This window comes from Schistocerca cancellata, chromosome 5 (genome assembly GCF_023864275.1).
Source record: "Schistocerca cancellata isolate TAMUIC-IGC-003103 chromosome 5, iqSchCanc2.1, whole genome shotgun sequence".
In the NCBI taxonomy this organism is placed as follows: Eukaryota; Metazoa; Arthropoda; class Insecta; order Orthoptera; family Acrididae; genus Schistocerca; species Schistocerca cancellata.
The window spans coordinates 116116200-116140828 of NC_064630.1; the positions used below are offsets into that span (position 1 = coordinate 116116200).

A 24629-nucleotide genomic window follows, 5' to 3' on the forward strand; every position below is an offset into this window, starting at 1 on the left:
GGAGACAGCAAAGGACTTGGAAGAGCAGTTAACGGAATGGACAGTGTCTTGAAAGGAGGATATAAGATGAACATCAACAAAAGCAAAACGAGGATAATGGAATGTAGTCAAATTAAATCAGGTGATGCTGAGGGAATTTAATTAGGAAATGAGACACTTAAAGTAGTAAAGGAGTTTTCCTATTTGGGGAGCAAAATAACTGATGATGGTCGAAGTGGAGAGGATATAAAATGTAGACTGGCAATGCCAAGGAAAACGTTTCTGAAGAAGAGAAATTTGTTAACATCGAGTATAGATTTAAGTGCCAGGAAGTCGTTTCTGAAAGTTTTTGTATGGAGTGTGGCCTTGTATGGAAGTGAAACACGGACGATAAATAGTTTGGACAAGAAGAGAATAGAAGGTTTCGAAATGTGGTGCTACAAAAGAATGCTGAAGATTAGATGGGTAGAACACATAACTAATGAGGAGGTACTGAATAGGATTGGGGAGAAGAGGAGTTTGTGGCACAACTTGACTAGAAGAAGGGATTGGTTGGTAGGACATGTTCTGAGGCATCAAGGGATCACCAATTTAGTATTGGAGGGCAGCGTGTAGGGTAAAAATCGTAGAGGGAGACCAAGAGATGAATACACTAAACCGATTCAGAAGGATGTAGGCTGCAGGAGGTACTGGGAGATGAAGAATCTTGCACAGGATAGAGTAGCATGGAGAGCTGCATCAAACCAGTCTCAGGACTGAAGACCGCAAGAACAACAGGATCAGGCTGTGTATAGGAAGTCCTTTACACTTGAAGTTAAGACTGACGAATACGTTTTTCTCTGTTGAGAAAATTTAGATATAAACCGTACAAATTATTTTGTACTGTAGACGACAGGTATGCCTTTAATGAAGAACTATTCCTACACCATTGATAAAAGCCGGCTTGAAACCGCAGTTCGGTTAGCAGAAGTTGCAAACTACCTTTGTCAGCCTCTAGTCACACTTCAATTCAGCCGCTCTTTACTAAGTTTACTAACAGTTGGCCATAGTCCAGTCCATATCATCTATGAATTCTAATTATATGAATCATGATTAAGTTTCATTCGCGCGTACTTATCGCTTGGCCTTAGGTGACACTCGATTATTTTTCAACAGTTCAGAATGTGATATTGTAGGTTGCAGCTTCTAGTAGTCTGCCAAGATGGTATGGTTTTTGAATATCACTCTGCAGGCATTCTTGTTATATCTACCCACTTTAACGCCCAGGTGAGAACTTCATGACCTGTCGTCAGAATTACTTACTTTTACTAATGATGACCTGATTACTTCCTTAGAACAGTTGTTATAGAAAGGGAAAGAGTGAATCTCTTAGGAATTGGCAATTATGCAGTCTGCGGATTTACATTATCACAAAAAGTTCTCAAACCAGTGTTATATGACACATCACTTATAATTGCAATTTTATTGACCATAGGAACATTTGGATATTCTTGGTATACAATGGGATATTGTAGACAGACACACATTATCTCCTGATGCTGCCTTGCCATTTTTACTTACTGAAGGAGGTTAGCAGATACTGATAGATATATCTCATTAATCAAATATTATTTATGCAATGTGTATATTATTTCATCGGTAGTGTGTGTTTTACAAGATGTAGGGCCAGTCTGCATCTCGTGCCATATATATAAATTTCATACCATTTGCACTTAAGTCGTAAATTTTCTCCGAATAATTAATTTTGTACTTATTATCCCAAAGGGATTGGTCCCTCTTCAGGAACAGAGTGGTCCTCATTACTTTTGATGCACCTATCGTTATCTCCATGGCGTACGTACGTGCGTTACGGATATACTTAAAAGTGCACACATGGTTCGTAAAAACTAGGTTAGCATCATATTAACCGCTTATACCTAGTATCCTATTCTAAGGCATGATTATTTTTTTCCTTGTGTGTAATATTTACCGATGTTGAATGCATGTAATGTTCCAGTACAGGCACCTAGGCACCTAGGAGTATTCTGCTAGTTTAATGTTGTCATTAACATTGGTGTAACTGAAGCCTTATTTCTGAATAGTTTCGCTTTCTTACAACGCCTCATCGCTGAAAATGTAATTTCAGTATATTGTGCCCCACAATCAAGACTGATTTATTGTAGGTTGTTAATGATTATCTTATACTATGAATTTGAATGTGTGGGTCACTAGATGAAAGTATTTTGTCTACTTTGATACCAACAGTAGCTGTTATAAATTAAGACATGTAGATAAAACTGATCGTTTTTGCTATGCTTAACCCATACTTAGATATGTAAAGAGATTTGTCAGGTTGCTGTTTACCTTACTAGACTAGTTGGGAGGAATTCATTTTCAACATAATAAGAAACAAGGAATGTCTAGATAGTTAGATGACCTAACGTGGCACTTTTTCTTTATTGCAGAGTTAGGCCCGTTGTTGACCGTTGGAACCTAAGACAAAGGTATTGTTTTCCTTGTTATATTCCAAGAAGTCTTTCACACATGTACCAAACACTTGTAAACTCTACAACAATCTCTTGTGGTACTCTTCAAAGTATCTCTACACCTTTCGATACTTTATTCCGTTAAGAATGAAACTGTGTATTCTCTCTGAAAGGAAATCTGGATTGCAGTCACAAACTCCGTTCGATACTTTGTAAGCTTGTGCATAACAGTATCGACTAATGGAAAAGTTAACAATAAGTCTATGACACACAGGGCTTCCGATGCTTCCCAGAACGGAAGATGTAGCTTAAAAAATGTCGGACTAGGTTTGTGATTGGATTCCAGATTTCCTGTCAGACAGAAGACAGTGTTTCAATCTTAACGGAACAAAATATCAAGAGTAATTTCAAGAGTACCTAAAGAGACTGTTAGAGCGTTTTCAAGTGTTTGTTACAGGGCCGTCACTGTTTACATATTGCATTGTGGAACGTATTGGAAGGCGTTTCAGGCTGTTCAAAAATTGTGAGACTAGTGCAGATGCAGATTGTAGCAAAATAGTACAAGAAGAACAACTGAACTTCGACAATTGACTCAGGGGCAGGCAGCTCGAACGGAGATATACGTACGAAGAAGCCAGTGCTATTGCAGTACACAGTTCACGGGGAACATCCGGACTACCGAAAGTGCAATGACCACATAAACGAAAGTTTAGAGGAAGCAGATGCTGGACTGAGATTTAGGTGTTGTGCAACAGGGGCAGGTGCAATGTGTACATTCGCTGAAGGGAGAGACCGGCAAAATATCACTGCCTCCCACGTACACTGATCAGACAAAACATTATAATCACCTGCTTAATAGCGTGTTTGTCCGCCTTTGGGACGAAATACATTACCGATTCTTCGTATCAGGGATCCGACAGTTTGTTGGTAGGTTCGTGGAGGTATGTGGCATTAGATGCCCACGCACTGGTTACATAATTAGCGCAAATAACGGGTCGCTTATTTGCCTAGGCGGTTATAGCGCCCGTCAGTGACCCAAATGGGTTCCGTAGGAATCACATCAGGCGATTTTCGTCGGCGAGATATCAGCGTGAGTTCAGTATAATGCTCCTCAGACCACTGTAGCACAGTTCTGGCTGCGAGACACGGACGACTACACTAGTAAAAGATGACATCGCTATCGGGGAAGATAGCAGGCATGAACGGATGCAGGTTGTACGCAGCTGTCAATGTGTCTTGATTGCTACCAGAGGCCACATACAAGTGCAGGAGAATGTATCCCGTAGTACAATACTGCTCCCAACAACCTGCATCCAAGGCGCGCTGCACGTGGCGAGCTGCCGTTCACCTCCAAACGGCGTCTGTGGAGACGACCGTCGTTGTGTAGCAAAAATGTAAGTCAGCCGAAGAGCCCACACGTTTCCACTGACCGACGGTCGAAGCTCGATGGTCCCCTGCCCACTGCAGTCGTAACTGACCATGTCGTTTGGTCAACATGTCGACAAAAAAAATGGTTCAAATGGCTCTGAGCACTATGGGACTTAACATCTACGGTCATCAGTCCCCTAGAACTTAGAACTACTTAAACCTAACTAACCTAAGGACAGCACACAACACCCAGTCATCGCGAGGCAGAGAAAATCCCTGACCCCGCCGGGAATCGAACCCGGGAACCCGGACGTGGGAAGCGAGAACGCTACCGCAAACATGTCGACATGTACAGGTGGCATGCTGCGGAGCTCTTTGTTCAACAATGCATGATGAACGGTGTGCTGCGAAACTCTTGCAAGTGCACCAGCATTGTGCTCTTTCGGCAGAGATGCCACAGATCACCATGTAAAGTATTTTTGTACTTTCAACATTGCAGCACAGTCAGCAATCGTGATAATCTAATATATGAGAAACTGTCAGCCTCGATTGCGCTAATGAAACCAACCTTTACCTAGGTTTTAGCCCAAATAATTGAGCCTTCTTCAGAGGATATACCTCAATCTATAATTTGTCTAAGGGGGCATGGTCTGGAAATAAAACTAAAATAGCCTGAATAGACGTAGTCACGTTTTAAGAAAGCGGTACATAACTACTAAGCAAACACCAAGACTTAACTTAAGCTCTGGCGTGCACCTCTTCTCCATGCACGCCGTGCGGTTGGCCTCGGGAGTTCACGTGAAACTAAGTAGGACTAGATAACGAGCTGCAAACCAACATGGCGGGGAACATTGCGCATGTCTAACTGAGACCATGACTGTCAATGATAAAAGACCAAAGCAGTTATATCTTAAAACAAATAACTTATAGAAAGGTTGAAAATCTTATACATAAATTCTCTGCGCCAGGTTATGACTAAAATGTAACAAACCGTGCATGCATTTATGCAAGTCCGAACACACTATACCGACTTACACTATTAGAATATATCGGCCCTTTCACAACGAATGCTGCATAACGCACCCGTCGTTATTAATGAAAGATGACACAGGGCATAAAACAGCGAAACTGTAGTATGTAAACGCCATAATGCAATAATCTCGGTTAACCTGTACACAGATAGTCGAAAGGGTGTTTTTATCAGTTGATGTAGATATACACTACTGGCCATTACAATTGCTACGCCAAGAAGTAATGCAGATGATAAATGCGTATTCATTGGACAAATATACTATACTAGAACTGGCATGTGATTACATTTTCACGCAATTTGGCTGAATAGATCCTGAGAAATCAGCACCCACAACAACCACCTCTGGCCGTAATAACGGTCTTGATATGCCTGGGCACTGAGTCAAACAGAGCTTGGATGGCGTGTACAGGTACAGCTGCCCATGCAGCTTCAAGACGATACCACAGTTCATCAAGAGTAGTGACTGGCGTATTGTGACGAGCCAGTTGCTCGGCCACCATTGACCAGACGTTTTCAATTGGTGAGAGATCTGGAGAATGTGCTGGCCAGGGCAGCAGTCGAACATTTTCTGTATCCAGAAAGACCCGTACAGTACCTGCAACATGCGGTCGTGCATTATCCTGCTGAAATGTAGGGTTTCGCAGGGATCGAATAAGTGGTAGTGCCACGGGTTGTAACACATCTGAAATGTAACGTCCACTGTTCAAAGTGCCGTCAATGCGAACAATACGTGACCGAGACGTGTAACCAATAGCACCCCATACCATCACTCCGGGTGATACGCCAGTATGGCAATGACGAACACACGCTTCCAATGTGTGTTCACCGCGATGTCGCCAAACACGGATGCGACCATCATGATGCTGTAAACAGAACCTGTATTCATCCGAGAAAATGACGTTTTGCCATTCGTGCACACAGGTTCGTCGTTGAGTACACCATAGCAGGCGCTCCTGTCTGTGATGCAGCGTCAAGGGTAACCGCAGCCACGGTCTCCGAGCTGGTAGTCCATGCTGCTGCAAACGTCGTCGGAACCGTGCGTGCAAATGGTTGTCGTCTTGCAAACGTCCCTGTCGGTTGACTCAGGGATCGAGACGTTGCTGCACGATCCGTTACAGCCATGCGGATAAGATGCCTGTCATCTCGACAGCTAGTGATACGAGGCCGTTGGGATGCAGCACGGCGTTCCATATTACCCTCCTGAACTCACCGATTCCGTATTCTGCTAACAGTCATTGGATCTCGACCAACGCGAGCATCGACGTCGCGATACGATAAACCGCAATCGCGATAGGCTACAATCCGACCTTTATGAAAGTCGAAAACGTGATCGTACGCATTTCTGTTCCTTACACGAGGCATCAGAACAACGTTTCACCAGGCAACACCGGTCAACTGCTGTTTGTGTATGAGAAATCGGTTGGAAACTTTCTTCATGTAAGCACGTTGTAAGTGTCGCCACCGACGCCAACCTTGTGTGAATGCTCTGAAAAGCTAATCATTTGCATACTACAACATCTTCTTTCTGTCGATTAAATTTCGCGTCTGTAGCACGTCATCTTCGGGGTGTGGCAGTTTTACTGGCCAGTAGTGTACTTCTTATTGCTGACACGCACTGAATGAAGAAAATTATCAAGACTAATTTTTTATCTTATTACTAAAAATAACGCGTGAGTGAACGGACAACGCCACTCCATCGCCATGTAATAGCAAATGACCAGCATAGGTCAAATTATGTTTTACGTGTAAAAAATATGGTAACTACGTAAGCGGACGTGCAACGGCCTTTCGTCGCCCTTATACTCTATCGACCGACAGAGGTCAATTTCGCTACGCGCTACAGAGGTACATCTTCTGAAGAAGGCTCAATTATTTGGGCTGAAACGTAGGTAAAGGTTGGTTTCACTGCCGCAAACGAGGCTGATAGTTTCTTCAATACCACGGAACGTACTTTACAGAGCAGACAAGCCTCCAAACCCCACGTTCTGCAAATAGTCGTGGACGTCCAACCATTCAGCGCTCAGTGGTTGGTTCACTGTCCTATCTCTTTCCGTCTTGGAGATACTCGTTCAGAGACGCTGCGTAGTAATAATCCTGTGCGGCTGGTCCCGGCGGAGGTTCGAGTCCTCCCTCGGGCATGGGTGTGTGTGTTTGTCCTTAGGACACTTTAGGTTAAGTAGTGTGTAAGCTTAGGGACTGATGACCTTAGCAGTTAAGTCCCATAAGGTTTCAGACACATTTGAACATTTAATAGTAATCTGCCTTTTGTCAAAGTCGCTTATCTCAATGTTTTTCTCCATTTGTTGCCCATCTTTTCGCTAGGGTGATCACCCGTTCGTGACTGCTCCAATTACATGATTCTGTTACTGCGACGTGTGCCACCGCGCCACTAGCGGCATCAAATTTCACAGTGGGTAGTGGTCAAAAAATGGTTCAAATAGCTCTGAGCACTATGGGACTTAACTTCAGAGGTTATCAGTCCCCTAGAACTTAGAAATACTTAAACCCAACTAACCTAAGGACATCAAACATATTCATGCCCGAGGCAGGATTCGGACCTGCGACCTTAGCGGTCGCGCGGTTTCAGACTGTAGTGCCTAGAACCGCTCTGCCACTCCGGCCGGCGGGCAGTGGTCATAATGCTTTAGATCAGGCTCATCCAGGAACTGCGCCAGGCGGGCGCGCCCGCGCCCCGCGGGCGCAACGCAGTGTAGTTCAGCGCCCCGTCCGTGACCGTGTGTCGCTAAAGTGCGCGTCATCTATGTTGGCGGCCGAGTTTAGGTTCGTTCTGCGCATCTGACGTCACAAAACACAGTCAGCCAATGAACAGAGAACGACGTTGCCACATCTCGACTGCAGTGCAGAGCATGGACGAGTGTCTTCAGTTTTAGAAACGTTCAGTCATAAATAAAGTAATAGAACAAAAGCAATGTCTTGATAGCAGACATTCTTTTATAGAAAGTTTGGAAAAAGCATTCTTTATACCAATTGCTTCATATTCTATTAATTAATTAAACCAAACAAGCAATAAGACTCCTAATTCAGGCGATAGCAAGGAAAGTGTTTGTATCACTCTCACGAACTGCTTTTTCGCAATAAAGAATAGCGGTAATTGTTTATTTCCTATTGTACTTCGACGAAGCGTGATTATTCATAGTCATACCAACAGTGTTTGTCAGTATTTTGCGTGACGTGTTATTATCCTCATGGCGCAATATAATCAGACGAGGTGCGTTAGCGTAACGGTTAAGGTGTTGGCCTGCTGCGCGAAAGGTTATGAGTTCAAGACTTGTGCTGTGCTTAATATTTTCATTATTTAAAAACAATATCGAAGTGCCTTACTTTACGAATTATATTCGTTTGAATGCAATTTTTTGAAATTTCTAGTGCTTTGTCTCTTCATTAACCCTTTCGCTGCTGCAGACACGTGCTCGCCGTATTCCGCGCTGTGCGCGATTTTGTCATCATTGCACTGCTCGCCTGTGCAGACACATGGTGTTTCCACTGCTTTGACACACTTATCATTCGATTTCACAAAAACTATTTGGCCCAAAAATTTGATTTTTACACGTCTTCTTGACTGATACCTTCCACCCATAAATGACTTAATTTTGTTTCGATGTTCAACGCAGTTATTATGCAGCATTAAATGTAGTAAGCCATTGCACGAAATTTTGAAGAGTTTGCAGGGGTAGAAGTCCATAGCGTATACTTTCCGTATGGTCGATTTTAGTTGCCACAATATTGAGAATGAAATGTGGACAAGATACCTAAATTTCATATAAAATTTACTGTATAACCATATCTCATTTAATTTAAGTATGACATAGGTGTCGTATGTAATATTGAGAAATATTCCGTCTTTCGCGACTGTAATAAAAGTATTATTTACACCGGACGCGTTTGGCTTTATTTTAAAGCACTTCAATCAAGGAAAGGTATGGTACATACACAATGGTACTCATGTTCTCTTTCTTGTTTTTGTTCCACAGTCCCAGTTTTACCAATGGTACTGAAATATATTCCTCTTCAGCAACTGTAATAAGGGGCTTATTTAGACCAGACGCGTTTCTCTCTTTTGAAGCATCTTCAGTGGACAGTATTTTGTCTCCTCCATTGCCAAGTCACCTTTCGTAGTTTTGTGCTGCGGTAACACAATATTCAACGTTTGTGTTCGCAGATCAGTGTTTTAGCAAATAAATGATGTTTGTGTGTGCCACGCGCAAAAATTATATTTGACATAGCTCAGAGCACTTCACTGATAGACGGTATATTCAAGTCCTAATGTTTTTGTAAGTCCACAGGTTTTTAATGTATTTTGTCTACTTCCTTTTGATTGATTGAAGTGCTTTAAAATAAAGCCAAACGTGCTCAGTGCAAATAAAACTTTTGTTACAGTCGCGAAAGACGGAATATTTCTCAATATTACATACGACACCTATGTGGTACTTAGATGAGCTATTGTTATACAGTAAATTTTATATGAAATTTAGGTATCTTGTCCACATTTCATTCTCAACATTGTGGCAACTAAAATCGACCATACGGAAAGTATACTCTATGGACTTTTACCTCTGCAAGCTCTTCAAAATTTCGTGCAATGGCTTACTATATTTAATGCTGTATAATAACCTGCGTTGAACATCGAAACAAAATTAAGTCATTTATGGGGGGAAGGTATCAGTCAAGAAGATGTGTAAAAATCAAATTTTTGGGCCAAATAGTTTTTGTGGAATCGATTGATAAGAGTGTCAAAGCAGTCGGAACACGATGTGTCTGCACAGGCGAGCAGTGTAGGGACAAAATCGCGCACAGCGCGGAATGCAGGAGCACGTCTTTTTTAGCAGCAAAAGGGTTAATGCGGCCGTGGTGGCTTTACATCATGAACTGCGCGCTCCCCCCTAAACGTAAGCTTGCGAACTATGCTATACTATGGCGCTGCTTCTATTGGCGCGTGCGTCGTGTGCAACTGGCAACGCAGCAATCTCCCGCGTTTGGGCGGGCATGCACGAGCCGCCAAGATAAAAGAATTGAACTATAGTGTCGCCATAGGAGCAAGCGAGAAAGAGAGAGAGAGAGAGAGAGAGAGAGAGAGAGAGAGAGAGCTGCGGAGAGAGTGAGACCGCACAGCACTGCTCTGCGCTGGACTTCCCGCGGTCTGATCCAACGTAAACAATATATTCTATTTTAGAAATAGTTTTATGTAAGGGATATAGTGTCTCATTCTTACTGTTAGTAGTTACAAGTAAATATTTTTTGTTATACTTCGTGCTACAGTTTTTTGTATCCCTTTCCAGAGATTAGAAATCGGATCCTTAGTTTCCTGTTTTATACGTAATAATTGTAACTGATCAAGTTTGAAAACTTATTAAAAATAGAATTAAGGTTATAAAGCTCTTTAATTCTTACAGTCAACATTGTTAAAGAAGACAATTAACATTTTACACGTCTTTCTTTATCGAGGAAATTATTTTGTCTGGGTTTGGTACAATATTTCGAGAGACTGCTAACCTCAAAGAATTAGTCAAATTTTTATCGCCAAGTAATGAACGGTTCTTAGTTTTAGGAAGCTTTAAAAGAGAGAAAAAGCGCTCAGAAATATACGTAGAACCAAACATTGAGAGAAATTTGGCCGCGTGCTTGTGCAAAAGAGGATATTTCTCTCGTGGAAGACATCTGGAAAAGTCATCCAAAGTTTTACCCATAAGAAAGCGGTTCTTCAGGCGGATATCGCACTGCAGGTCAATCAGCTCTAGTTGAAGCACTTGTGAGACGTCCTCTGTCCGAAGGGAGAACGGGCGAACAAATATATATATATAAGGCCCGTTGAAAAATCCGCCAAAGCCGGTCCCAAGCCCGGTTGAAAAAGGAGGAGGGGGAGGAGTAACACCTCGTTAAAAAACCTTGGTTCACCTGGCCCGGGTGATAGTACCTCGTGAGGGTCCCTAGCCAGGGAAACGGTGAAGACCTCAACGGCAGTGAAGGCGGCGATGAAGATCATCAGAACGGCGGAACTGGCGGAAGAGGCAGGCTTTTATATAAAAGCACCAGACTGTAGCGTCTGTTCCCACAGTGGGCGGCTGCAAAAGGCGTCTGTCCCACATGTTAGTGGCGGCCTCACTTATAATTCTAAGCTAAATGCTTGAATTTTTATCATCGAAAGGTTCAACTACCTTTCCCCAAACCAAACTTTAACCTAAGACATGATGGTAAATTTCAAAATGGAAACTACTCCAGGAAGTAACCAATCTTCCATCGCTATTCATGGCGGTGCAACTAGGCCTTTGGATTCTGGAGAGCCTAGAACATCATGTAAGGAAGAGTCGGAGCTTCCGAGTACTTCTTCAAAGATAAGACCCAAGAAAAAACATCTACTGGGGACTCTGAATATCAACACACTTATGAAAGTTGGAAAACTAAAACACCTAACGGACGCTCTCAATCAACGCAACATACTTATATTAGCTCTTCAAGAAACAAGGTATCTGGATGAAAATGCATTTGAATCAGGTGGATACAGGATCTACAAAGGAAAACCAGCCATTAAAAATTCAAATAATACGACTATATTAGGGACCGCATTTATGGTCAAACAGCAACTTACGGAATCAATAACTAATTTTAGCTCCCCATCAGAACGAATTTCATTTCTGACGTTCAAGTCAGGCAATAAACGCTACACTATTATAAATGCACATGCACCTATTAACCAACATAACAGAACAAATGTTGACAAAGTGGAAGATTTCTGGGAAATGCTTGAACACGAAACATCCATATTACCAAAAGAACATATAAAAATTTTAGTGGGAGACTTTAATGCACAAGTTGGCAAAGAAATAAAATTTAAATCAGTAGTTGGAGATTATCCAGCACATCCAAGAACCAATAGAAATGGGGAAAGACTCATAGATTTTTGTAGACAGTTTAATCTAAAATTAATGTCGACATGTTTCAGGAAACTTGCAAGAAAGAAAAAAACGTGGGTATCACCTAATCCAAATCAAGGTGAATATCAGTTGGACCATGTGGCAATAACGACTCGCAACTACAAGGAAATCTTGGATGTCAGAGTGAGGAAGGGCCTAAACATAGACTCAGATCATTATCTGACAGAAATAAAGACCATGTTCCAACCAAACAAACCTAAACCAAAACCAAGAAGATTTCCAAGAGTAAACACTAAATTTCTCCTGCAAAAGCAGGACAAATTCTGTCATATACTAAACACAAGAAAAATGGATAATTGGGAAGAAATTAAAGAAACAATTATAGAGTCAGTTAAAGAAATGGGACAGCCACGAAGAATACCAAAACACAGATGGTGGAATGAGCTGTGTGATGAAGCAATTGACAATCGACTAAAGGCATGGAAAAAATGGAATAGCAATAAGAAACACGAATACTGGGAAGAGTTTAAAGAAGAAAGGAAAAAGACAGCAAAAATCATCAGATCAGTGAAAAGAAAATATGACAAAGACAGATTAGAAGAAATGGATTCTGACTTCAAAAGGAACAACACTAGAGACTTCTATAAGACTTTCAGAGAAGTTTTAACAGGATTCCAGTCACCAAGTTTACATTTTAAAGATAAAAATGGAAAAATGGTTTTAAGCAATAAAGAGAACTGCCAAATCTTAGCTGAATACTTTGAAAATCTATTAAATTGTGAGGAGCCTAATGACAGGTTACAATTTCAAAAACCACAACATGAAAATCCACCGTCTGAACCACCTGCAGTAGAAGAAATAGAAAAGATTATCAAAGCATTGAAGAATAACAAAGCACCAGGTGAGGATGGGATAGTGGCAGAAATGTGGAAACTAGGGGGCTTATCCGCATGTCAGAAAATTCACAAAGTAATTAAAGACATTTGGACAAAAGGAATCACACCCAGTGACTGGAAACAAGCATTGATCCGCCCTCTCCATAAAAAAGGAGATAAAACAGATACCAACAACTACAGGGGCATATCCTTGTTACCAGTGACATACAAAATACTTTCTAAAGCACTTTTAAATAGAATAGAGGAACTAGCAGGACCTAATATAGGAGATTATCAAGCAGGATTTAGAAAAGGTAGATCACGTGCAGAACAGATTCTTAATTTAAAAACAATTTTGAGAGTGAGAGCTATACAAAATAAAAATACAGTAGTAACTTTCGTAGACTTCAAGAAGGCCTACGACTCAGTTGACAGACAAACACTATTCCAGATACTTTATGAATCAGGGATAGATGAAAACACCAGAAGACTTGTTGAACAAACGCTCACAGATACAACATCAAGAATTAAGTTTCAAGGCGAAATTTCTGAACCATTCAAAATCAAAACAGGAGTTCGACAAGGTGACGGACTGTCCCCAATTCTCTTTAACTTGGTTTTAGATAAAGTAGTAAAAACATGGGAAAACGCATTAAAAAACAGAGGCACAAAGGGTATAAGCATGGGCCAAGGAAAGAACAAATTTGAAGTAAAATGTTTAGCCTTTGCGGATGATATGGCATTGATAACTGAAAACCGAACAGACGCAACAGTTATGCTTGATATGTTACACGAGATTGCTGAAAAGACTGGGCTAAAAATATCCAACGAAAAAACCGAGTATATAGAACACAAACATAATACAGAAAAGTTTATGAAAACAAAGTATGGAAAAATTAAAAGAGTTGATAGATTCAAATACCTGGGGGAGTGGATCCAAGCCAATGGACTGGATAACACAACAAATAAAGAAAGAATAAAAAAAGTTGGAATTTGCATATAAATTAACACAAAACTACTACAATAAGAAATCAATATCCATACAAGCAAAGATTAAACATTATAATTCAGTTATTAGGACACAAGCAACATATGGATCAGAGTGCCTAACATTGAATAAGAAAGGCGAATTAAGAGAACTAGAAAAAAGAGAGAGAAAAATATTAAGAAAAATTCTAGGTCCTGAGAAAAACAAGGAAAACAGGTGGATTAAAAGGAGAAATGAAGACCTATACAAAAATACAGAAAAGATCATAGATACAATGAGGAAGAGACGTCTAAAATTTTATGGACATTTAAAAAGAATGGAAGAAACACGAATTACAAAGAAAATTTTTAATTACGTTAGTAAGCTGAAGAACACCGTAGGATGGATAGAAGCAGTAAAGAAAGACGCCAACAAAATAGGTGTTACAGAAGAAATAATACGTGACAGGAATAACTTTAGGCTACTTATAGAAAACGCAAACTATGAAGAAGATGCGCCAAAACCTCGACCCAAGAGAGTGTGGACAGATGAGCAGAGACGAGCAGTTGGCGAGAAAATGAAGAAGTACTGGGAAGAACGGAAGGAAAAGAAACACCAGAAGTCTTAAGTTGTATGCGGTCCATAGCTGGCCAAATTCATAATTAAAAAAAAAAAGGCCCGTTGAAGCTCACTTATGCCCAAAAATCTGTTTTCAAGCTGTACTTGTAATTCGCAAATGATTTGAAAATAATCTGAAAAATCCACATTGTCTTCAACACTGTCTAGTGCAGGAAAGTGTCCACAATTCTTCTCGCGCAACTGTTTTCCCCACAAAATAAGTTTTTATTTTTTTTATTTTTTTTTCAAAGTGCTTGAATCGCCTGCACTAAATCAGCAACAGAGAGATTTTCGCCTTGGAGTGAAATGTTCGAAGTATTTAAATGACCAGTAAGGTCACTCAAAAAATCCAAATTCGCCACCCGCTTTGGATCACAAAGTAATTCTTCTGGACGTCCTTTCATTTCAATAAGGTATTTATTTTACCCTTCAAGGAGAAAAAACGATGAAGCTCCTTTCCTCTGCTCAGCCATCTTACTTCGGTGTGGTAGGGGATGTCCGGGTATTCCGCTTCGATATCAGCCAGAAATTCTTTAAATTGGAGATGTTTGGGCCCATGCTATCGAAGATAATTAACCGTTCGAAGAACTGTGTCGATAACATATTTTATGTTGACAAACTTCGCACAAAGTGCCTCCTGGTATATCAGACAATGGACTGCCGCGAATAAGGAACAGCCGACTTCAGCCATTTTTGACCTGACGTAACCCAGGAATCCAGTGCGTATCCCTCGTAGCGCAGGGGCTCCACCCGTTGTTACACTGGTCAGGCGTTCCTATTTTAAATCCATTGACTCTACCACGTTCCCCACGGCTAGCAAAATATCCAAAACTGTGGTTGTATCCTATAATGGTATAAGGTTGAGAGGCGCGGCGGGCGGTCGGGCGGTCCGTACGGCCAGCTCCAGAGACACGGCTCGGCCACTGAGACAACACACAAATTCGCCCGAGGCGATGGCCGCGGGCGATCGCGGGCGCTAGCGCCCCACGGGCACAGTTTGGACGAGCCTGCTTTAGATTATCAGCGTGTCTCGCGAAATGACGACGTCAAAAAGCATCACAGCCCACACTGAACTTTGACGGCAGTCAATTTTCTTACACACAATCAGTGAATGGGCAGGGAAGGAGGGAGAAGTTGGCAAGTTACTGGTATCCGAAGTCGGATGAAGGTAAGTGGGCGAGTGTAGAGGTGACTGTAGGTGATTGTAACTTCTGCAAATGCTCTGTGAGCGTGGTACCGTGTTGTCGTAGTGAGGTGAGTGGCGGCCGCCTACCTGTAGACGGGCGTTCCCAGGTCCTCGCGGTACCAGAGCACCAGCAGCACGGCGTCGCCCAGCTCCGGCGTCGAGATGTCGCAGGGCAGCCGCGCCGACTCGCCCGCCACCGCCGTCACGTTGAACAGCGGCACTGCGTCCCGGGAACAGCAACAGAGGCGCCTTGCGTTACGGTCGGCTCGATGCGGGTATACGTAGTTACAGTTTAGAAACACTGTAAGGATGAACTCCAGAATGAGATTTTCACTCTGCAGCGGAGTGTGCGCTCATATGAAACTTCCTGCCAGATTAAAACTATGTGCCGGACCGAGACTCGAACTCGGGCCCTTTGCCTTTCGCGGGCAAGTGGCTAAGCCATGTCTCCGCAATATCCTTTCTCTCAGGACTGCTAGTTCTGCAAGGTTCGCAGGAGACCTTCTGTAAAGTTTGGAAGGTAGTAGACGAGATACTGGCAGAAGTAAAGCTGTGAGGACGGGGCGTGAGTCGTGCTTAGGTAGCTCAGACGGTAGAGCACTCGCCCGCGAAAGGCAAAGGACCCGACTTCGAGTGTCGGTCCGGCACATAGTTTTAATCTGCCACGAAGTTTCATATCAGCTCACACTCCACTGCAAAGTGCGGCTTTTCGCGGATGATGCTGTAGTATACAGAGAAGTTGCAGCATTAGAAAATTGCAGTGAAATGCAGGAAGATCTGCAGCGGAAAGGCACTTGGTGCAGGGGGTGGCAACTGACCCTTAACATAGACAAACGTAATGTATTGCGAATACATAGGAAGGAGGATCCTTTATTGTATGATCATATGATAGCGGAGCAAACACTGGTAGCAGTTACTTCTGTAAAATATCTGCGAATATGCGTGCGGAACGATTTGAAGTGGAATGATCATATAAAATTAATTGTTGGTAAGGCGGGTGCCAGGTTGAGATTCATTGGGAGAGTCCTTAGAAAATATAGCGCATCAACACAGGAGATGGCTTACAAAACACACTTTTCGCGGATGATGCTGTAGTATACAGAGAAGTTGCAGCATTAGAAAATTGCAGTGAAATGCAGGAAGATCTCCAGCGGATAGGCACTTGGTGCAGGGGGTGGCAACTGACCCTAAACATAGACAAATGTAATGTATTGCGAATACATAGGAAGGAGGATCCTTTATTGTATGATCATATGATAGCGGAACAAACACTGGTAGCAGTTACTTCTGTAAAATATCTGGGAATATGCGTGCGGAACGATTTGAAGTGGAATGATCATATAAAATTAATTGTTGGTAAGGCGGGTGCCAGGTTGAGATTCATTGGGAGAGTCCTTAGAAAATACAGCGCATCAACACAGGAGATGGCTTACAAAACACTCATTCGACCTATACTTGAGTATTATTCATCAGTGTGGGATTCGTACCAGGTCGTCTTGACAGAGGACGTAGAGAAGATCCAAAGAAGAGCGGCGCGTTTCGTCACAGCGTTATTTGGTAAGCGTGATAGCGTTACGGAGATGTTTAGCAAACTCAAGTGGCACACTCTGCAAGAGATGCGCTCTGCATCGCGGTGTAGCTTGCTGTCCAGTTTTCGAGAGGATGCGTTTCTGGATTAGGTATGGAATCTCCGCCACACATCGTTGGGTGGCTTGCGGAGTATAAATGTAGATGCAGATGTGGATATAAAATCTCATTCTGGAAACATCCCCCAGGCTTTGGCTGAGCCATGTCTCCGCAATATCCTTTCTCTCAGGTGTGCTATTTCTGCAAGGTTCGCAGGAGAGCTAATGTAAAGTTTGGAAGGTAGGAGACGAGGTACTGAGATGAACTGTCGGTTTTTGCAGGAATGCTTCTTTTTATACATATGTGGTGCAATTGCGAACATTTCGGACAAATGTTATTGTAACTGGAAATATATTGAGAAAAGAAATTAATTTAACCATGGCATTTGTTCTTGGATGTTTAATGAATATCTAACACAAATATCATGCAATTACAAATGTTAGTATAAACACAAAAAAAGGTTACAGAAGTGGGAGAAATCGATCAAAAATGTACCACACCAGCTACAATTGTGAGCACTTCCTGGTACAGTTTTGATCACTGGCATCTTCCACATAAAAAGCACTTTTTCCCTCGGGCACCAACGCATACTTCGTGGTACCAAACACTGCATTTCTGGCTGCCAATCCAGTCATCCTTGGCTACTGATTCTGCACTATAATAATTCAATAAAAAAATCCACAATTATTATCGTTGTGTGCTAGAGAATTGAAGATTGGTACACTTCTTTTATCATTACTAACAGACGCACATTTATGTTCATTTTTCTTACTGGATTTGATCGTTGCTTTCATTGTGCCCTGTTGACAAAGTTTTCTCTTGCTGCGGAGGTTTTCCAGGTTTTCATCTGAAGTGAGTCTAGCTAATGTCTCTGTTTTCCTCTTCCGAGACGATAATTTTTTTCTCTGGACTTGGCAAAATGTCCTTGAGAGCGTCATGCTGAGAAATGGTACTGGGCCCTGGCGTTACGGATTTGCAGTGTTCTTTAGCTACATCTTTTGAAGATAAGGGTTCTTCTCCCACAATGCTGTTAGGAGCTTGACTAGTGGAGATGAAGGAGCAGGAGCCTCGAATAACGCTGAAGGTGCAAATTTCTCCTGTGTGTTAGAGGCCCTGCTGTTGTAATTATGACGACGTTATGTGAAATTTGGGATACGTGGATGCAGGCTGCACAGGGAAGCTGATGGCTGGTTGATTTGGGAGAGGGGGCCAAACAACGAGGACATCGGTCTCATCGGATGAGGGAAGGATGGGGAAGGAATTCGGCCGTACCCTTTCAAAGGGACCATCCCGGCATTTTCCTGAAGCAAATTTAGGGAAATCACGGAAAACCTAAATCAGAATGCCCGGACGTGGATTTGAACCGCCATCCTCCCGAATGCGAGTCCACACAGGGAAGCGAATGTTGCCACAAGACAATATGTGAAGTACCATACACCCAGAACCACGCCCTTGCCATCGTTTTCAGTCTTTTGCGCTATATGCTGTCACTTCCTTTAAATACCAGCAGAGTTATCAACTGACACAACATTTCGTGAATGACTGCTAATTCCATAATCATTCCCACCTTATTATATGGGTACTGACGCCGGTAATTCTGCTAGAAGAGATGAATCGCATTACATCCTCATAGCTGCCATTTTCTGACCTGCTTCGTCATCATAGTCCAGCTTTTATCAAAGTCAATTATATCTCCAATTTCTATTCACGGAACAGAATGTGTACTCTGCGTCGCTGGAATCTTCCACATACGTACTGATGTTACACTGTCACATGCCATTCTCATTATTTAGCTGTGACTATTCTCAAGGAAAATGTGTGCTCATAATCTGTTTATGGAGCATCACCCAAATTAGATAATCAAAGACAATGGCATACAGACAAAGTGGAATGTGACTGATACAATGCTTCAACGAACTGTACTGCCAGATTTCATCACTTCTATCTGTTCATCACTTATTATTTCTAATTTATGGCCATTAGGCCTGAAGATGGTATGAGAGGTTGTTGTTTTTGAGTACATTGATTTCCTTGCTAGGTACGCGATTTCTAATACATCCTACACTTTCCCCTCGAGTATACCTCACGAGAAGGCATACAACACTAGTAGTGATCCAAAAACGAGGACAAAAGTAAAGGATCTACAAAAGCTTGCAGAACAAATTTCTGCACGATGCAGTAACTTTTATGAAACACTTTTCAAATGTCCTATAACTCTCACAGAGGAACACAATTAATTAGAAGAAAAACTGCCCAGTTCCCGCATTTGTGTGTTTCTTTGAAGATACTTTTTATTTTTGCTCACTCTCTAATTCCATCATATGAAGCAATATTGTAAAATATCTTTTTGACAGTTTATTGGCAATTTCATTAAAATTTTAAAAATTCCTACGATTGCAAATTCGTACTTCCCAAGTAGGGCATTTCTAAGATATACATGGTGGTCACAAACAGTCTAGAAATTTGTAAGGTTGCTACAGCGTAGATTGTGCTAAGAAATAACAATTAAACAAAAAAAATTCGATATGTTGGACCATTTCTGTGTTAATTAGCATCCAGATTAGCCAGTCAGGCAGTCGCTCGCAGATTGAAGTGGCCCCCCAGAAATGGTGTCGCCAACACATTCTTCGTTTGGTTTCATAAAAGCAAAAACGACAGCGAAACAAAATTGGATATGTGAGGGTAATTTATCATCTTACTATGGGAACAACTAACACTATTTGTATGTGCAGCCGCTTGAATTTGCACGCGCCTAATGCTAATTAACTCGGAAACGACGCAATTATTCCAGCGTTTTTCTTCACAAGTATTTCTTGCAGAACCTACCTTGCAACCTCCTTGAATGTTATTCAGACTATGTCTGACAACCCTGTATGTACGAGGGGGAATCCAAAATTTTCGTGACTGGTGCTGCCATCTGGAAAGTAGGAGTAGTAGATCTTTGCACTGCTAGGTGGCGAGAGCTTCGTATCTGATGAGTCAGTGTGCGGAGTGACACTCAGCTGGGAGGACGTGTTGCGTGTCCACAGTGATTTCTGTAATACTCTGTGTTTGGTGTGTGGCGATTTTACAATGGATCCATGAACAGAACAGCGCAAGTGTATCAAATTCTGTTCGGATCTCTATAAAAGTGCTATGGAGACCCTTGCAATGATTCAACAAGTGTTTGGGGGACAGAGAATGAACCATACGCGTGTGTTTGACTGGCATGCTCGGTTCAGGTCCGGCCTTACAGACGTCGAAGATGATGCTCACACTGGAAGGCCTGGTAGTTGCATAACGCCAGACATTGTAGCTGAACTTCAACAACTGGTTCGTGCAGATCGACATCGAACTATTCAAGACCATGCAGATGAAGTGGATGTTGATTATGGGACATGTCAATGAATGTTGACTGATGAATTTGGCATGCATCGTGTCACGGCAAAATTTGTGCCAAGGATCTTAACTGCTGATCAGAAGGCGCAGCATGATGAATGTGCACAGACCTTCGTCAGAACGCATCTGATGATCCAACCTTCTTGTCACAGTTAAACACGAGGAACAGGTGGAGAGCAAGGTGAAGAGCATGACCCTCGTTTTCTTTGATACCAAGGGAATTGTGCACGAAGAATTCGTCCCACCCAATCAAACAGGGAATTCTACATACTACTGTGACGTTTTGCGACAGCTCCGTGAAAAGGTGCGGCGACGATAGCCCGAACTTTGGCATCAAGGGAACTGGCTGCTGCATCACGACAATGCGCCCTGTCACACGCCCTTGCTCACCAGGACCTTTTTGGCCAAAAACAACATTGCGGTTGTACCCCGCCCACCGTACTCGCCAGATTTGTCACCTTGCAACTTCGTGCTATTCCCAAAACTGAAACTCAATTTGAAAGGCCGTCGGTTCGACACTGTAGAGAGGATTCAAGAAGCATCGCTGGCGGTGATAAACACCCTCAAATAACAGGACTTCCCGAAAACGTTTCACCAGTGGCAGAAGCGCTGGAACCGGTGTGTACGTGCAGATTAGATCTACTTCGAGGGTGATGGTGACGATAAGTCCAAAGATGAGGTTTTCAACAGATGGCAGCACCAGTCTCGAAAATTTTGGATAGAACCTCGTACTGCATAATAATTGGCTGACTTGTCAGATGCCCTCAGGCATGTGTGTGTGTGTGTTTTGTCTTTAGCGTAAGTTAGTTTAAGTTAGATTAAGTAGTGCGTAAGCCTAGGTACCGATGAACTCAGCAATTTATTCCCATAGAAACTTACCACAAAGTAAAAAAAAAAAGAAAAAAAGAAAAATCTTGTCAGGTGTAGTACTAGTTTTCCTTTTAGAACTATGAGAAAACATGACTGCAAAGCTGCTGAAAACACTGTGTTTGAAACGATCTATGACGTCTTTTATGTCCATTGATCATTTTAACTTTTGTTATAAAAGTTCTTCCTGCATCTAGTAGTTCAGGCAATGGTGCGGTTCAGTACCCTAGCAGTCACCTGCTTCCCTGAGTGAGTGGCCAGACGTCACAGGCAGGATTGCCTCAGTTGAAAATCTGCACTAGTAGTTACATGTACAGCTTATGATCATGTGGTACAGGGAAAATCATAAAATAATGAGCCGAGCGGCTTCTGCGAGGCTGCGAGCGCGATCCTACTGGCGCAAATTTTGCGCGCGTCCCATCGACAATGGCCCTCGTGTATCATCGATTGTTTGTTCCCTCTGGGGCTGTGTTGTGAGTGGTGTGTGGGACACGGAGCTGGACGGGTGTGCCTGAGTCCTCGGTGTCCTGGCGATTGCAGCGAGTTGAAACTGTTGACCGTTGGGCAATGGTGCCTGCGTGTTCCAAGAGCGTTGACCGTTGCTACCGATGAATTTAAGGGGCAAGCAGCGGCTCTCGTCGCGTGCAAAGTGGTTACAGGGTGCATCAGTCAGTTGTGATGTGCTAAATACGCCGAGATGTATTGGACAAATCGTTAGCAGCTTTGAGCAGGAGGGCAGTATTACCCGGCGCCTACCTGGAGTGCTGAAACTATTGGCCTCCTTGGAATTTATTTGAAATTGTGTATGAAGTCCGTTCAGTAATTACTGTACTTAAGGATTTTTAATTCTGACCCGGTGTGAGCTTTCCAGGAATCTGGTTCCTTTATGCCTTCCAGTGACCACTTTTTGACCAATGTGCGTCAATCTGGCGGGTTTTCTGCAAGCGGCAAGGTATTACTTTTTAATATTATTCTGGTACTTGAAATCTTTGTTTGTTATCATTGAGTACTTGATACTACTGATTGTAATTTCTGTTTGTTGTAGAACTTAAGGCCCTTCCTGGGAAGACTAATTGGATTATGCCTGTAACCAAAGTTCTGTGCGCTCAGCCGAAAGGTAAGTACCTTTGGGACATGTGAGCGTGCGTGTTTGTATTTGCACACACTCTTACTCACTGTTGATGAGCCCTTCATGTTATAGGTGTATATTTTAACCAGCCATCTGCCATTTGGTGAATACCCAAATCACAGTGTACCTTGATTTACTTAATCTTGTTTGAATTGTAATGTAATTATTTTTTATATGAGTTTGTACATTGTTTCTTGTTCTTGCTAGGAAGGTTGACTTGCTATGTTTATGAGCGGGCGCTCCTATACTGAAGTATTAATAGTTGGTTTCCTTCAAAGTAATCTTTAATTGGCCACTTAAGTACTGCTGTGATTGTTAATTTCTGTAAAACTTGTTTGCTGTTTGTTGTTTGGTATATGGTGACATCTTTGTATCGGCAGCGGTTGACGCATTCAGTTCTGCTGGTCCGGGGCAAGGACCCGTTTCCCTTCTGCTTTGGCGGCTCTCCCATCATCTCGCGAGGCCTAGGTGTTGGCGGGTCACACGCGCTTCTGCGGATCTCCGTTCCAGCCTCAAGTTGAGTAGTGCATTGTCATTCTTTTGGTATATCGTGTTGCGGCGGGGATGTCGCCCGACTAGGAAGTAACTTACTCAATGTTTCTATTATTGTAAGACGCTTGTGGGCGTGCGATGAAATCCTTTCGACAAACTAAGCACCGAGTCTCCTGATTTCTTAAAAAAAAAAAAACAAAGGCTTTAATTGTCATTATCATTAATAGTATTTTAGGGGCCCGTAAATTATTTCAATACTTAGCTACATTTATGTGTAACAGGCTTAAGGCCAATCTGTAAAGTACTACTGTTTTCGGCAAGACCGCTACGGTCGCAGGTTCGAATCCTGCCTCGGGCATGGATGTTTGTGATGTCCTCAGGTTAGTTAGGTTTAACTAGTTCTAAGTTCTAGGGGACTAATGACCTCAGAAGTTGAGTCCCATAGTGCTCAGAGCCATTTGAACCATTTTGAACCACTGTTTTCTTCGGGTTTTTCACGTGGGTAGCGTTTGCTCATCTTGGCCGTATCTTCTCTTTACGAGAGCAGAATTGTTCTGGTGTAAAATTGGCGACAAAGAGATGCACAGAGTCCATTGCGTCACCCTGTGTCTAGCTGCCAGAACTTTTCTTTTATATTGTTGGCGCCTTTATTCTGCATTTGCTTCTCTTGCAGGGGTATTTACTTGCTTTAACAATCTGTTGCCGGCCGGGGTGGCCGAGCGGTTCTAGGCGCTATAGTTTGGAACCGCGCGACCACTACGGTCACCGGTTCGAATCCTGCCTCGGGCATGCATGTGTGTGATGTCCTTAGGTTAGTTAGGTTTAAGTAGTTCTAAGTTCTAGGGGACTAATGACCTCAGTCCCATAGTGCTCAGAGCAATTTGAACCATTTGAACAATCTGTTAAATTGTTTATGATAATCAGTGTTTTCAGTTGGGCGTTGCAGACCTTTTCTTTGCTTTTGTGTTTATTTTTCTTGCTTATCTTGTCTGTTTATTGCCTTTGCATCTTCCGATATACCAACCTTACCTATCCCACGCCCTGCTCAGGCGCGACAGCTGCCAGCGTTAGATGTGATGCGGCTAATTCAGGTGTTTCAGTTTCAGACGCAACAGATTTCATTTCCACTCAATACGGTACAACAGGTGCTGGCGAATCAAACGAATGCAGTACTGCAGGCACCTACAGCAGCTCCGAGTGGTATACCACCTTTCCGCCAGTTTAATGAACAAGAAGAGGAATGGCTCGAGTGGTTGCAACAATTAGAAGCTCACGTAATTGCTCTCATGTACCAGGTACTGTGAAATTTCCCTATTTCTTACCCAAGGTAGGAAGAGCAGTGTTCAGACTCAATCTATTTCTTGACGCTACTCGTAGTGAACTTCCGTATGATCGAGTTGTTGATTCGCTAACTATTATGACCACCAAGTTCTAGCTGTAGAGAACCACTATCACACGCGCTCGTTCAGAGAAGCTGTAGAAATACAAAAACACGCGAACAGTTTCAACAAGAAAGAGGAAAGCCTTAAGGTAAACGGATCCTGGCTTCCCGTACTGCAGCGAACGACCGTCGCAGGTAGCAAGAGGAGAACCGCACCGGAAATGACCGCGGAGAAGCCCTCGGACGTTGGCGCGCCAGGTACATATAGTCTGCGGCCGCGAGCTCGCCTCCAGTTCACCACCGGCAATGGCGGGTGAAGCTTTGACAATGCCAGCCACTCGTGCTGGCGAAACGTCAGAAAAATCATTAGATGAA

General features: G+C 42.7%; 1 protein-coding gene across 1 annotated transcript in view; it reads right to left on the minus strand.

The window, feature by feature from the left end:
* Nucleotides 1-24629, minus strand: part of LOC126188388 (hemicentin-2-like) — a 761121-nt gene that overhangs the window by 542086 nt on the left and 194406 nt on the right. The window contains exon 2 of the mRNA XM_049929988.1: nt 15469-15601. Coding sequence (XP_049785945.1) covers nt 15469-15601 — 133 coding nt within the window. The remainder of the gene's footprint in view (nt 1-15468; nt 15602-24629) is intronic.